We start from the raw sequence: 16,234 nt of genomic DNA, 5'->3' as shown, positions 1-16,234 counted from the left end.
CCAGTTATGAATTGAAAGAGTTACATGTATGGAAAAAAAACCAAGAAATTAATTGTTAAAGGGATATAAAATTACTTATTGATTGCAATATTTAATATTAATAATAATTTGTAAAAAAATTATATTGACTAAATGATATTTTTCTAGGTATTAATCATAACTCATTAAATTTTATTATTTGAATTAATTCCATGTGCCCTTGTATTGAAAAGACATAGTAAACAGATTTTATAGTTTATATTACGATTACATTATCTTTGATTTTAGGCATTTTGTCGAAATGTTGATTCGATACTGGCAGAAATCAATAACGCCGATGAAGATCATTTCCTTCGAACCCATTTGATACAGAATCACATATCAGGTTTTTGCATATGGTTTATTTTCATAGACCTTCCTAATGTAGACCATAGAATATAATGACTGCCAGTGAGATCATTTTCTTCCAATGCATTAAAAAGAAAATGAATATACTGAATTTTGTTTTAGAGCACTTTTGGGTAGGGGGAACAGACGCCTTTGCCGAGGGACAGTGGGTGTGGATATCAAATCAAACACCCTTCACCTATAAAGGATGGGCCCCGGGGGAACCTAACAACGGAGTGGGCGGAGCTTGCATGACATTAGCATATCACGAGGGTTACCATTGGAATGATGATCACTGCAAAAACGAATACGACTTCATCTGTGAGAAAGAGTACGTACATGTAGTGTGAATAAAATCTTTTAGGAGAATTAAAAAATAGTTTATAGATTTTGCATTTTTAATCGAGCTTTCGCCCGAAGGTGACAACCCTACTCAGACCTGATAATTGGTGATGTCTCCCTTCTAAACAGTCCATAACAGTTTTATAATCCTGAAGAATCTAAATTATCAATAAGATAGAGTAGAAAATAGTTATTTATAAAATATCTCATGATCTCCTTCTCTGCTCTGATTCCATACTTTTAAAATATGTCAACAGACAACTTTGACGTGATTGTTAGAATTTATTGTTTACCGATCCCTCATATTTAGCCATTGTACATGTATAATCATAAATAAGAGTAATCTTGCTTAAACCACTGTAATTTCAAAAGGCGACAACACACTCGTAACCCTGCATGCTCGCTTACACTATCTCATTGTGTCAAAGTTGTCACCCTGCCTGTGAGGGAGACATAACGAATTCTCACACCTCACGTGACATGCTCTAAACCAGTCAGATTGACTGTATAATTCTGAAGAATAATAATTTTCATTTATAAAAGTAACAAATACATGGGATGTAATTGTACAATATATCTTATTTTTGTTTTGTTTTATTTATAGCAAAATCGATCAAATATATAGCATAATGGACATTTTATTTTGTTTTCTCTTTTTGCATAACTTTTTTCTTTCTTCATTAAACATTTTTCTTTTAATAGTCTTTGTCAAAAAATGAGATATAATACAGCGGATTTGGGTATAAGTAGTTCCTCTTTACTAAGAAAGGTTCTATTCATTCAAAACATTTACGATGATTTTTATCTCCAATTTGTTTACTTTATTTCAAGCATTTCTAGATTTGTGCTAGACAAGATTAAAAATAAAATCCAAATTGTATTCAATAAAGCAAAGAAAACTTTCACAAGTCGAAATTTATTACGGTATTAATATTTCGAATAAATTAGGAGTGATTACCTTGGTTATATAAGCTAGACTTTTTTTTTAGCTTGTCCTGCTAATTCAAGACATAGACCATTTGTGTATCAATAGACCCCTTACTAAAAATTCTCCAAGGACCTCTTGACAATCAAATTAATCAGCACCTTCAAGATTTTAGAAAGACTGTATGTGTACTTTAAGCGGGCTTCATATTTAAGCGGCTTTGGTGCAGACATCGATGCCATAATTCATGAGTACCGTTAATAAATGAATACGATATGATGTTTTTTTTTCAATCACTTGCTTCGATATGCCATTTTATCAGACCTTGAACACTGAGCCCGATTTATTCATCTATTTCAATATGCTTATATAATTGTATCATTATGTTTGTAAATACTATTCCATGTTTCATGTGACTTTTCAAATTCACTTTTGAGCATCAATTTTAATTTAAAATGGGTATTAGGCACTTGTCACTTGGACCATTCAGATCAACTGTGTCGACCCGCATACGCTCTATATGTAGGTCCCGATAATGTACATTGCACATGCGGTATTAGTTACACAACACTACTCTGACATAATTACAAATTATTGATCCTCCTTGACTAGAAAATCTTAAGTTCCCGGTAATTATTTTAATTACTAGCAAATGTATTTAAATGCTCAACACCCAAACTTCGACCGAACAATAAATACCTCAAGGCTATGTTCAGCCAGGCGGACACGCTAATTGAACAGCAATAATCTAAATACGATGTTTAAAAATTATTTAGAGTAAGATATAAAAATTTTACTGATACACATAGACAACAATAATTTTTAGCGTTACATGTGTAGCGCTAACTAATGACTACGCCAATCACTCCATACCTGGTGATTGCGCTAAATTTTGAATATGCTAATTTTTGTAAACATGCAGTATTTTTGTTCTCGGGTTTCCAGAATTAGGGCCAAAAGTTTTTCTTTTCTAAAACTTCCTTTTTGAGTGAATTTGAATACAATTTTAACGTTTGTAACGTTCAACCAAACCGCAAATTGTTCAACTAGTATTTACGGTATGTACATGTAACTGTAATGGAAGCTGTTAATGTGTTACTTTTGCATAAATATATAGTTTATCTTTTCTTCTCTTTTATTTCTAGAATCGGACATCCTGATGTACAAGTCATTGGATAAATATATTCTAAAAATACACAACTGCATCTTATTGTCTGTTTAAGTAGTTGTATGAAAAGTATTATCTTTAATTATGTTGTATGAGTGACTGATTGAAATCTACAACACTGCTTGAATGAAGTTGAATACAACTGTGTGTCTCTTTTTCGGATTTTATTTGACAAAGTACTATATGGAAGTGAAAAGGACAAAAACAAAAACGAATAATGAAATTTTGCATTCATATTTCCTTCAATATCAATTGAATCTTTAAAAAGTTATGCCGATTTCTATGTGCGAATCAGTTTTCTTCGACCCTTGATTCTTTCTTAGTGAAAGATGACAAAGCAGCCACGTGACGGTAGATAATGTCTGCGACAATATTTACAAACCTTCACTTCATATATTGTCATTCATTGATACATAGTTTTACGGGCTGAAAAGTTGCATTGAACATATGGTCGCTAGCAATATTACATGTATTTGTCTTAACACCTCACCGTACATATTGTCGACACACAGATATTGCTGCTAAAAGACGTGTCATTCGTTTCTTTCTTTTTTTTGAGGGGGGGGATATTTTTAGGTCACCTGAGTCACTCAGGTGACCTATTGCTATTTGTTTTTGTCCGTCGTCGTCCGTCGTACGTCGTTCGTCGTACGTCGTTCGTCGTCAATCGGTCGTAAACTTTTGAACATTTTCAGCTTCTTCTCTGGAACGGCTGAGCCAATTTCAATCAAATTTGGTATACAGCATCTATGGGTAAAGGGGAACAAAATTTGTGAAATTCATGGCCCCTGCCCCCCTGAGGCCTGAGGGATGGGGTCAAAACCACCAAAATTAATGCAATCTTTAAAAATCTTCTTCTTTACTCCTGGACATCTAGCAGTCAAATTGTTGGCATGATGATAATCAGCATTGAGTCCTCCACCAAAATTGTGAAATTCATAGCCCCAGGGTCAGGGGTTCTGAGGTTAGGTTGGGGCTATATAGATCATATCTTTTAGTAAAAGTGCATTATTTCTTTGAAAATCTTCTTCTCTGCTCCTGGGTATTAAAAAAACTAACTAAATATATAGTTAACATGAGCAAGATTGCCTCTTCCAAAATTGTGAATTTTATGACCCCAGGGTGAGGGGTTCTGGTGTTAGGGTGGGGCTCTACTGATTATATAGTGAAAATACATTAATTCTTTGAAAATCTTCATCTCTGCTCCTGGGTATTAAATAAACTAACTAAGCACATAGCTATGATGAGCAAGAATGCCTCTTTCAAAATTGTGAATTTTTGGCCCCTGGGTCAGGGGTTCTGGTGTTACGGCGGGGCTCTATTGATTATATAGTGAAAATACATTTATTCTTTGAAAATCTTCTTCTCTGCTCCTGGGTATTAAATAGATTAACTACGCACATAGTTATGATGAGCAAGAATGCCTCTTTCAAAATTGTGAATTTTATGGCCCCTGGGTCAGGGGTTCTGGTGTTATGGCGGGGCTCTATTGATTTATATAGTGAAAATACATTTATTCTTTGAAAATCTTCTTCTCTGCTCCTGGGTATTAAATAAACTAAACAAGTATATAGTTATGATGAGCAAGAATGCCTCTTTCAAAATTGTGAATTTTATGGCCCCTGGGTCAGGGGTTCTGGTGTTAGGGCGGGGCTCTATTGATTATAGTGAAAATGCGTTAAATCTAAGTGTATAGTATGATGAGTAATGGTTCCTTTTTCAAAATTTTGAATGCCATGGTGTCTAGTTTAAAACATGAACCAAACTCAATCATTGGAAAGTTGTTGCATGATGCTCAGGTGACCTATAAGGCCCATGGGCCTCTTGTTGTGAATGTTATTTTTTCGACTCACACTGATGGTTCTCGTACACTTTTTAATGCAGCGTAGATAGTGACTATAGAATTTGTTGTCCTGTTCATATTGTCGCCGGCAACAATACGTACCCATCTTCAATGCATATATCGATACAAATCAGTAAATGTCGCATGGTAATACATGTTTGACAAATTATTGCTTTGCTGTTTTTGGTTGAATATCATCATCATTACATTACAACATTTAAAAAATTATTTTGTTGCGCTGATATCTGAGGGGAAAACTTCAAACTAATCGGTTATTAAGCGATTATATCTTTTAACGAAATCGCTTGCGATCGATAACAGGGTTAAAATGGCTGCAATCGATAAACATTCGATTACACAGAATTAATCCTCTAAGTAATAGATTATTAATCAATTATATTTTTCAGTAATTGTGCCCATGCTTGTACAGGAATATCACAATGTATACATCAATGTACCAACCGCGTGAATTAAACTTGGTCATACATGTATGAAATTGCTACGCGCGTGATCCTTGATCTATTTGAAACTCAATAATAAAGACCATCGACAAATACTTTTGTATAGTTAGACCTTACCTCTTATTTCTAAACAACAGTTTGGGCTTCTTATGAAAATACAATTCAATAAAGTCTTATTCATTTAAGAAAAAAATCTAACAGCAGAATATTTTTCTAAGACCTAGATTCAGTGCAGTTGTTGGCGCGTTGCTCTAGAGTTGAGTAAGGAATTGAACTTCACGACTTTGAATCCCATGGTGAGATATGGACACATTTCGGATACTGCTTTTCAATTCGAGGTTCCTTGTTGCAGAGGATGCTGGCTCAAATAGGATCCTTATTTGCTGAAAGATCGTATATGGCGAGTATAGGACTAAGCTTGCAGGGCTCGACTGGTAACGATGCCCTCATAATACGAGTGAATGATTTTTGAAAGGACGTTAAACAAATAAAAATAGATCAACTTAGGATCGTCGGTTTTGATGCCCATCTCATAAATTTCCATTGTTTACATTTTTTAGATTGGTCACTGTTTCATTACCTTTTTCATTTAAACAAACCACTGCGCATATTTTATAAAAATTGCAATTGCCAGAAAAAAGCCATAAATTAATTTGAATATGTAACAGATATATTCTTAGAATTTTGTTTCGAATTTAATATGTGATAGTCACACTACTTTTGATGCATAAAGGGTATGGAGATAACGAACAGTATTTATTATCAAAGTCCATAAACAGTACGAAATAAGAGCATACAATTCTTTTTTTAATATATATATTCTTAATATATCATTTTAAATTTGTGTTGGCAACGAGTACCCGGTTAACCGGTTAACCGTCGAACGATGCGAGTATCGGTCAGTAAAATTGCTATTCGGTTACTCGGATAAAATGCATCTTGTATGGTAAATAACTAAAAAATAAAATGTTAGTTTGTTTATAAGCGTACAAATAAACATTTCTCTAATTTTCTCTACCGTTAGACTTAATGATCTATGGTTTCACTAATACGATTGATTGGTTTTCACACTTAATTGATAGCTTTGATTGCTAGCAGGTTATACAAGTTTTGAAGACCCAAGTTATAATTACCTCATTAAATAATTTTAAAAAATGCCGTCAAAGACATGTATAGCTTGGAAGTATTTTAAAAGAACAGCTGATTCTATACCTGTAAAATGTAATTAAGGACAGACGAGACGTTCCTTAATAATAGATAAATTTTTCTAAAAGTTTGTCATTGAAGTATTGCTACTCAATCATGTTTACTCACAAAAAATTGAGGTACCTTACCAGGCAATTCTGCAAGATACCAAGGGTAGTTTTTCTTATATAATCCTTTGGGGAAGAAATATAATTTTCCAATTTCAAATGTTTAAGTGTTATGATTTTTTTTAAAACGTTTAGAAACTGGTTTAGAAATTAGAATGTTATTAAAATTTTGTATATCTTTCATACATTACGAAGATATATAAAACAGATTTTGAGGAACGTCTCGTCTGACCTTAATGTGAATAGGAGTTATCGTGACATCAAATTTCTAAATAATTATTCTCCTTGATCGTGACATACATATCGGGGGTTGAAAAGTTAAACTGATGAACGCCATTGTAAAATAGCGTGAAACATTGAATATTTATTTTTCTTCTGATTTAATTAATTTTTTTTATTATAATTATATTTAAAATTCAAGATATTGCGTGCGTGTTCTTTTTAAGTTTATAAATAAAGTTAATTCACAATACCTTCGTGTTTTATTAGAACCGATGAGTAAAAGATGAGATAAATGATACATATGAATAAATCATCCGAGTAACCGGGTACTCGATCGGAAGATTGAGCGAGTAACCGGTTACTAAAAATCGTCCGATTTGCCAACACTATTTTAAATTGTACATGGAAAACATCGGATTGCGTTCAAACAAATTTATTTTCAAATTATCTAAGAATGTCTGCAAACAATATAATATTTCAAGATTTTTCAATCATATATAAAATTAGAATCAAGTTACCCTACAATAATATATGAGAAAAATCAATGAAAAAATGAAATATTTCTTATAAAGAATTCGGAATCATTTACAGCCGGCACTAAATGCACTACAGTCAGATTGGACTGAGCTACATTCTCCTATTCTGACCAATTTCTTTCTAGTGATCAAATGTTGAAATTGTGATTTTGCCACAAAATGATACAAATTCTATTTATTATAATTTGATATGAAAAAAAATAAATACAATCTACTTAAATGAATATTATACATACACATATATGAGCGAAAATGATTAGCATGTCAACACACACACGCATATTTTTTTTCTCTACATCTAACTGGATTAAAAAAGTATAAAACTTTTAATCTATAATCCAAAATATATTAATCATTGATTTCTTTTTAAGATAAAGAAATATTTTGCAAAAGCCATCCTTTGTTTAGGCTATTTATGTCCTGTGAGTGGGATTTAATTTCTCTCAGATAAAAAAAAGCTGCTCTAATTTTGAACTCGGCTTATTTTCACCATTTTTGAGTATTTTTTTAATTCTTCATACATCTCAATTCTTTTTTCATATCCCCTTTCTTGCTTTCGTTTTTCAGCTTCAATCAAATCATCGATTGTGTCGCCAACTGAACGTGCGATTGGACTATGCTCGATACCTTGCAGTTCATTTTGACACTCTGCCATCTTTTGTACCTTTCCATGCAACCTCTCAAGCAGTGCTTGTATGTCACTGTTAAGATTTTCTAGGTATTCATCATATGTAAGCTCTTTTCCTTTTTCTTTTTCATAATTCAACTTCATCTCTTGGTATGATTTTGTGATCACTTCCTTTTTGTACTCATAAATGTATGGGGTATTTTTATGGATAGACCATATGCAATGACTTGTGCATACCATGCAATTCCCATCTCCATCCATAGCACTACACCTTCTCTTTCCGTCATCATCCGGGATCGCACAATTCTCATGACAGGTATAATAGCAATGCATGCAATTTGTTACATGCAAGCCCGGCGTAAGATCTTTTTTTATTTGTCGGATTTCTTCTATTGTAAAGGATATATCACCATTCGACACGATCTCGTCTTTGCGTGTTGTAAATAGAAATATTTGAATCTTTATTTCTCCCATTTCTGAAATATCTTTAGTTATCTGTGGCTGAAGGGAAGCTATATCATTTTTTAACTCCTCTAGTTTAGCGGGAGTTATCTCTGTGGGTCGGGAGGCTACATGTATATCATTCCTGAACGCCTCTAGCTCTGCAGGAGTTATCTCTGATTGAAGGGGAATTAGCAACTGTTCCTTTTTGCAGATACCTTTGGCAGACGACTGCCTTACAAAATCAAAAAATGAGTCCAGTTGAAATGAATTCATTTGCCAAAAAGTCTGGGAATACCGATGACTACTTTGAAAGAGAGAAGACAAGTTTAAATGAAAAGATTTCCTCGGCATAATTTCGTTGGTTCGAAGTATTTTATGGATACACGCTTCCCCAACATCCGCAAAAGTATATAAGGCACAAAAATTCGACATCATATGATCTTCGAAGATACTTAAGAGTGATCTAAAATATTCCAATTGCTCTGTCGCCAAATGGGAATCATTCCCTTTTATGGCCAAACATATTAAATTGATTTCTGCCGAAACTTGATTCATAACAAATTCTATTTGTTTAAGCAATTGGTTTTCGCAGTCCATACTTGAAGAACAAAATCTCGGAACATCATAAATTGTAAGAGTCAAGTTTATCCTCCCTCCTTCATATTCGTCAAAGTGGTATACTTTCAGCCATTCATGGTGAACCTGAAATGATAATTCTAAGAGTTAACTCTAATAAATGTATATCATTAAAAACTACATGACAAAATGATATGATATTTTAAATTCTTATAACCAATGAACCTTCTCGACAATTGTTGAAAGAAAATCAATTATCACCAAAATGAATGAAAATCTATGTCCCGAGTTTAATCTTAAAAACAATGAATATGTACTTTGCGGAACATGTTTTGTGTAATTAATATCTTTCTGTGACCATTATCAATTTTTTAAAACTGGTTTAATTAAAAAAACACAAAAATGTGGCAAAATGGTCATTGAGAAAGGACGAAGAGCCGTAGGAATGTTAATATCTGGATCATCCTTGCACCACGTTTCGCTCACTTTTAGGTTAGTGTTTATTTGTCCTTGATATTACATTTCAAAATGAATTAATAATCAGTATGAAAAATCATTTAAACATATTTTTCTACAGATTGTGAGTCATTTTAATCGCCAAATTATTACAATTTGAGAGTTTTGAACAAAATTTAAGAAAACTGGAAATGATGTAGATATCCGTCTGAGGCGAAGATTTTGCGTCATAATTAGGTTATAGTGTTACATTGTTCATAAACAATTTTAAAAACATTAAAATAAACAACTTCATTGGAAAGGAAATTATAAGACATTGGTACTCGTGGCAGTCTAATATCATCTCAAACAGTTTGAATCATCCTAAAAGCGGTACACTAACGTGCTGAACGCCCAAGGATATTGACCAAAAGATTAAGTGTGATGATGCAAATGCCAAATCTTCGAATCTTAATCCCATTAACACATTTGGTATTTTTAAAAGGAATGTAAAAGCCCCCCTCCCATTCCACACAATTACAACGGTTTAGATAGATCCATGCAGTAGGTATGGCAGCAGTTAGGTCAATCTCCTTTTTAGAGGACATGGCATCCAATGGTAAAGGATTCTTGCAGTAATTAAAGCGAGTGGTGGTCTTACTCCAAAGAGATTATTTTATGTGAATTTCATTTGAGGTACATCATGACCTTGACACAATGCTTAAAATTCTTACGAGATACTTATATGAGATTAACGCAGCATCGAAATGATGTATGCATCATTAAACATGAATCAAAGAAAATATTTTTGTTATGCAATTGTTCTTGAAAACTTAAAATTGATATGAAAACACTTAGAAGTTTGGTTCAGTGTATATATGAAATCAGAAGAACCAATAAATCTTTAGGTAAACCCATATGCATACCAGAAGGACCATGTATTTTTACGTTCCAGGGATGAACCTACTGGTCAACTAATCGGTAATTAAGAGTTCTAGAAAAGTCTTTGAATGGCAAGCTTTGCATTCAGTCACAATTCAGTGTACTTTCAGTCATCTTTTAGTTAACTGAATTTCATCCTTTACTTTACCTTTCATTCCTTGCTAAGCGTTTTAAATACGTTACCTCATCTTTGATACTCTGTGATAGACAAAGCCGAAAGTCATCCTTAAATGTAACCCCAAATATATAATTCATTATTCCCTCAATAAGCGTGGTTTTTCCAGAATGCGGTGCGCTGATGAGCAGAATACTTTTCCTCTCTGCATTCGGTTGACTTCCGTCCCCTAGGAATGCAATGATTAATAATATATACTTTAATAGATTCTAAGTATCCATGTTTAATAAACGTTTAGCAAATGGGTTTTATCAAATGTGATTTAAATCGATTCACTGTTTTCAAGTGTATATCTGTTTGTAAACAATAAAAAGCGTTGTGTATTTTTAATCATGAGTAAGTACATGTTTATACAAAAGATCTGCTAACACAACTATACGACGAACAATTAATAGAACGTATCTTAAATCGTATATTTGATTTAAAAAATTGACCTTTTATCAGGAAAACTGCATGAAAAGAACGTTGTTCATCAAATGAAACAGCACAATCGAAATGTGAATTTAGAATACTGTATACAGGGGTATTTTTTCACCGTCTTATTTTTGCCCTTTTGCACGTGTGAACAATTTAGCCCCGTTTTAAATTTGCCAAGTCATAGTTCTGTTTAAAAAATTATGCTGTGTAATTTGAATTCGCCTTGTTCGGGGCGAAAATAAAACAGGGGCTTAAAATTCCCTGTATACAGTATATGCATAATTATTTCCTCATTTTTTATGTCAAATTAAAACTTGTCAAAGATGTTGGAATTTCTTTGATAAAAATTAAAGGTTGTTTAATATTAAACATGTATTGTAATTATTTTTGAATCCTTTGCCAAATTTTGATTTTGTTTCTTTATCTTTTTTATAGTTTGTAAAACTAAATGGAATTTTAAAGATTTGAAACCATGAACCTTTAAACGTTTATTTTTTTTTTCAGAACAATTCTCATTACAAATTATCATCCCATTTAAAATTCGATATACATAAAGAACAGAGATATTTCATATGTGATCGATTTTGAACCCGTAAAACTGGCTACGAAAATGAAATCCAACAGCTTAATCAATCATTTTCTCCATAGAGTTAAAAATTGTTGTAAATATTATACTTCAGTGATATGTTTGCTTAATTCAAGGCCATAAGTTTATATAGAATAAACAATTCTTATTGAGAAAAAAAAATCATGAATGTGACATTTCTTCGAAGACGTTTTACGGTCGACTTTTCTTTTACATTTAAAACCAAAAGACCAAATAATCTATGATTTTACAATTAAAATACAAACTACTTCCCAGATAAATTAAAGTGTATTTTGGTGCGATATTTACTATGTCGTGTTATTCATCGCAACTGATCAGCATGCTGATCTGAATTCATTTTCTCCATTCACCTTCCTCTGCAGTAATATCATGGTTGAACGAAAAAAGCTTCAAAAATTTAGTTCTTTGCATTGTTAACAAAGTACTCGTTTTATAGGAAATACAGGTCTATCGACACTAGAAAAGTAGCTTGGGTGACTTAAATTTTATACTACTTGAAAATGCCACAGCATCAATAGCATACAAGTATAACTATGTCATTCTTGATAAAATGATGTTTAAAGATTTTTTCCCTACATATTATTTTGATTATTTTGGTCTCCCATTGTGGCCACTCCCTATTACACCCCCCCCCCCACCCCCGGACACCATCACCACCACCACCATGATTTGAATAAATTTTAATCTTCTTAACATGCATATTCATACACAGTGGCGGATTTAAGGGGGGGCGCACCCGGCGCGCGCCCCCCCCTAAAATTGTCAAAGTTAGCGTAAATCAATTATGTCTACTTGGTAGACCTCATTTTCACCCTTCAAAATCTCTAGAATCCAGAAGCTTCCGGGGGCTTCGCCCCCTGGGCCCCCACCAGGGCTTTGGTAGACCTCATTTTAACCCTTCAAAAACTCTAAAATCTAGGAGCTTCCGGGGGCTTCGCCCCCTGGGCCCCCACCAGGGCTTTGGTAGACCTCATTTTAACCCTTCAAAATCTGTAGAATCAAGGAGCTTCCGGGGGCTTCGCCCCCTGGGCCACCACCAGGGCTTTGCCCTGGACCCACTGGGGGCCTCAAGGCGGCCCCCAGACCCCTTGCCTATTTTGGCGCCCACCCCTAACTCCAAATCCTGGATCCGCGCCTGATACATGTTAATTTGAATAAACATAACTTTTCTGTTCTTGGGGAGTTTTTTTCTTCATATTTTTATGTATAATTTTGATCCCTCAATGTGGCCACACCCTTACCGAGTAGGTCATGATTTGAAAAAATCTGAATATAACCAATCTGAGGACTCTTCCATAAGTTCAAAGCAAAAATACTAATAATAGATTTTATGTTCTTTAGAAATGTTTTTGATATATTTTAGCATACATTCCTATGTAGATATTAATCCCACATTCTTCTCCTCCATACCTCCAGGAATCAAGATTTTTGAAGAATTTTCCGATATATTTCTATGTAAAACTTTGATTTGCCCATTATGGCCATATCTTAGCTGCCCCCAGGGATCATGATACGAACATATTTAAATATGCTCTACCTGATAATGTTTCCATATAAATATCAATAATTATGACTTTGCTATTCTTGAGAAAAAAAAAAATTGAGAGATATTCCTAAATATTCCTTTGGAAAACTTTCGTCGTCAATTGTGGCCTAACCTTACGCCTAGGGGTCATGATTTGACCATAATTGAATCTACATCATCTGAAAAGATTCCACACGAGTTTCATCTTTCAAGACCCAGCTGGTCTTGAGAAGAATATTTTGAAAGATGCCATTAATTTTTCTAATTTTTCACTAATTAATTAATTTAAATTTATCTCCACTTAGAAGAGCTCGCGGCCCTTTATTTGAACAAACATGAATCTTTTTCACTATGGAATTTCCTTCACCCAGGAATACTTTGAAGAAATTTTGATCAAAATTGGTCTTGTTGTTCTTAAGATGAAGATAACTTAAGAAAAAGAAAAACTTTAGAATAAACATTACTTCAAATGCATGAACTTCTTGCCAAAATTATAGATAACTCAATGATGATTCGTTTACTGTAAAATCATACTTTTGTTGGGTAAAGTGTTTGAGGTTTGAGAAAAAGATATTATTTTGTGGGGATTTGATTTCGTAGTTTGAAAATGTCTAGTAGTATTGCATATGATTTTTACATTAAATAGTTTTCATGCATTCGTGAATCTCTCCATAAATCGAAAACAACGAAAATCAACCCCCGTGAAAATTATTTCACAGAATTTATTAATAAAAAAATTCATCCTAGCTGACATGAAATACATTACCTATCTTTATTGTCTGTATCTTCATTTCTTCATCATTTTCAATCCTACTGGGTACGGCATATTTTGATACGGTACCTTGCGTTGATCCCTCAACGAACTCAGATGCCTCTTTTATCTTAAATGCTAGACTTTTTGTGACTAGATCATCACTTTCTTCACCTGAGGGACCAACTTCTGTTCCACAGCATGCACTCACTTTTACTTTATATTTGGTATTCGGTAAAAGATCAGATATTGTAATTTTACGTAAGTTGCCTTGTGTTTTAAGAGAACTCCATCTTCTTGGTTCTAAACGAACCTCTCTGTAATGAACGATGTAAAAGTCCGGATCTGCAAAAAGAGGCTTTTCCCAAGCAATTACGATCGAATTATGCGTGGCTTCCTGTGAGAATGGTTTTCCCTTCACCTAAAAAAAAATTTGGCTACATTTCAAGACTACAACACAATTTTGTTTTTCTAAACATGCCCGAAAGCAAGTTACTCCTTTAGCAGTTAAATTTACGTACATCTTTTGAAATGCAAAAAGTTTTAATCGACATACCTTCAATTTGGAAGAAGATTTATCCCAATAAATCAACCAACATGCTAAAATAACTGCAATAAAGACAACCCATACTGGAATAGAAAAAGTAAAACATTCATGTAGTACACCTCCGAGAATTGTTTCAAACATGTTGAAAAAGCGTAAATATTATTTTTTAACAATACTGTCATTTGCTGCTAAAACACCAGGCCCTGGGATCATGAAACAGACTTAGACTTAGACTTAAGTCAAAATTTCTATTATCTATAAAATCTTTTAAACTTGTTGAAAGAAACTCATAATTTGTATGCAACAGCAGGCTGATGATACAAAATCGGAAAGCATTTTCATTTTGGGCTGCTTGACCTCTAAAAAAATTCAGCATCTAAGGCATTTTTTGACTTAAGCTTAAGATGCTTCATGATCCCGGGGCCTGGTATATCTACAGATAAAAAGTCAGGTTCGGTATTTAAACCCCTCACCTGCGTAAGAATATTTGCTTTATTTGCGTTTCTCCGTAAAATATTTCTCGGTTGCTGCTATATGTGCTTTTCTGTTTGCACCTACATGCATTTTAAAATCTGACAATATAAGTATGAAGAAATGCTTTATATGCTAGCTACATGTAATTCTCTAGGATTTTCCTTTTTTTACTCGGGGACTATTTCGTTACCGTTAATTACAGATAAGAGAATAAAGGTCAATATTGCTTAATGGAAGGAATTATACTCAAAGATGACTCTGGAATCTTCTTAAAAAAAAACAAAACAAATTTTATTGTGAAATGATCAAAAGTAAAAACCAGAAGATATTTATATTATTTTTATATCTCTCTTATGTTATATGTATATCAAAGTCATAAACATTAAATGAACTGTAAAAGTCAAAATAAACATTAAAAATCTTTGTTCTGTGCAAATTATGACGTTTTCTTTTTTTGTTTATTTGCGGTAATAGAATAAGATATTTAAGAAATCCCTTACTAGTTAGTATAGTATGCAAGGGCATCAACAATAGTTGAAAACTTTGGATAATTTGCATAAGAGGCTTCGCCCTTTCTGCATGAATAATTCCACGTTTTCCACTATCGTTGATGTCCATGGCATACTATGCTAAGTAAACAATGGTTCCTGATATTTTCATTTCATTGTGAAAAAATTGCAGATTTTGATTTTTAAAATGTGGACAATTAGATTTAAATTACCCTCACCCACTGACGTCAAACACAAATACAACCGCACGAGATTTTCATTCATACATGTATTTGGCCTCCTTGGCGTCAGAAGCAAATACAAATGGGCACGAGATTTAAATGCATATTAGACCTACTTAGCCCCTGACCTATTGATTTGTCTTATTTACATTCCAGTAGAATTATCAAGAAATTAACTCCACTAACTTTTAAAGAGTTATCAGAGAGAAAACAAATAGAAATGGAAATATAAGGTATTAAACTATGGACTGGATTTTATGTTATTATGTACGAGGGTTGTCCCGTAAAATCGTGGACAAAGCGTTTTTCTCGAAAAGTAATGGGCGCACTAAGTTGAAAATTTCAGTAAATATTCATTTATCATATTTGAGTGCATGATAATTTTTTTTTATAAAATATAGGCAAAAATAAAGATTTTATTATGCTTGAATGTGCAAGAGGTATTGTCCTACGGCGCACGGTAAAAAATCCAAGGGTTTATAAAAGAATACACAAGTTTGAATTCAAAAATAAAAGTTTTAAACAAATAAGATTTGGATTAAAATTATCCTAATTCAAATCCACAATCAATTTTGTACTCTTTGTAAAAAAAATTAAGGCATTTGCTTAATTTTTGGCAGTTTCTCGAGCATTTGAAATGGGAAAGTGGTTAACACAACACACGAAAAATGGCGACGTTTAATGACGTTACGGCGCACCGGAGAACAGTTCAGTTTTATTTCTATGTTGTAATGACACCTTTAGAGACTTGAATTGACCATAGAGGAAAAACGATTATAAAAATATCACCATATCCTAAGTATACGA

General features: G+C 33.2%; 2 protein-coding genes across 3 annotated transcripts in view; one reads left to right on the top strand and one right to left on the bottom strand.

Moving 5' to 3' along the window:
• LOC134279639 (perlucin-like) overlaps positions 1-16,234 on the top strand; it is a 60,174-nt gene that overhangs the window by 2,702 nt on the left and 41,238 nt on the right. Inside the window, exons 3-5 of one of the 2 annotated variants that reach the window (XM_062762061.1) lie at positions 268-364; positions 490-697; positions 2,779-2,875. In XM_062762061.1, coding sequence (XP_062618045.1) covers positions 268-364; positions 490-697; positions 2,779-2,812 — 339 coding nt within the window. In that variant the 3' untranslated portion in view covers positions 2,813-2,875. Of the gene's footprint in view, positions 1-267; positions 365-489; positions 698-2,778; positions 2,876-16,234 lie in introns of those variants that run through there. The other variant, XM_062762063.1, reaches the window with a different exon arrangement.
• Positions 7,634-14,364, bottom strand: LOC134279626 (uncharacterized). The gene is made up of 4 exons (XM_062762045.1): positions 14,233-14,364; positions 13,692-14,097; positions 10,385-10,545; positions 7,634-8,950 (listed from the first exon to the last, which is right to left on the bottom strand). The coding sequence occupies exons 1-4, from the start codon at positions 14,362-14,364 to the stop codon at positions 7,640-7,642; spliced, it is 2,010 nt and encodes a 669-aa protein (XP_062618029.1). The 3' UTR covers positions 7,634-7,639.

The sequence above is a fragment of the Saccostrea cucullata genome, unplaced genomic scaffold (assembly GCF_032062105.1).
Source record: "Saccostrea cucullata isolate Sc308-1 unplaced genomic scaffold, CSIRO_AGI_Scuc_v1 ctg1744, whole genome shotgun sequence".
Classification (NCBI taxonomy): Eukaryota; Metazoa; Mollusca; class Bivalvia; order Ostreida; family Ostreidae; genus Saccostrea; species Saccostrea cuccullata.
Note: the sequence above shows the minus strand (reverse complement) of the source record. Positions and strands in the feature narration are given on the sequence as shown.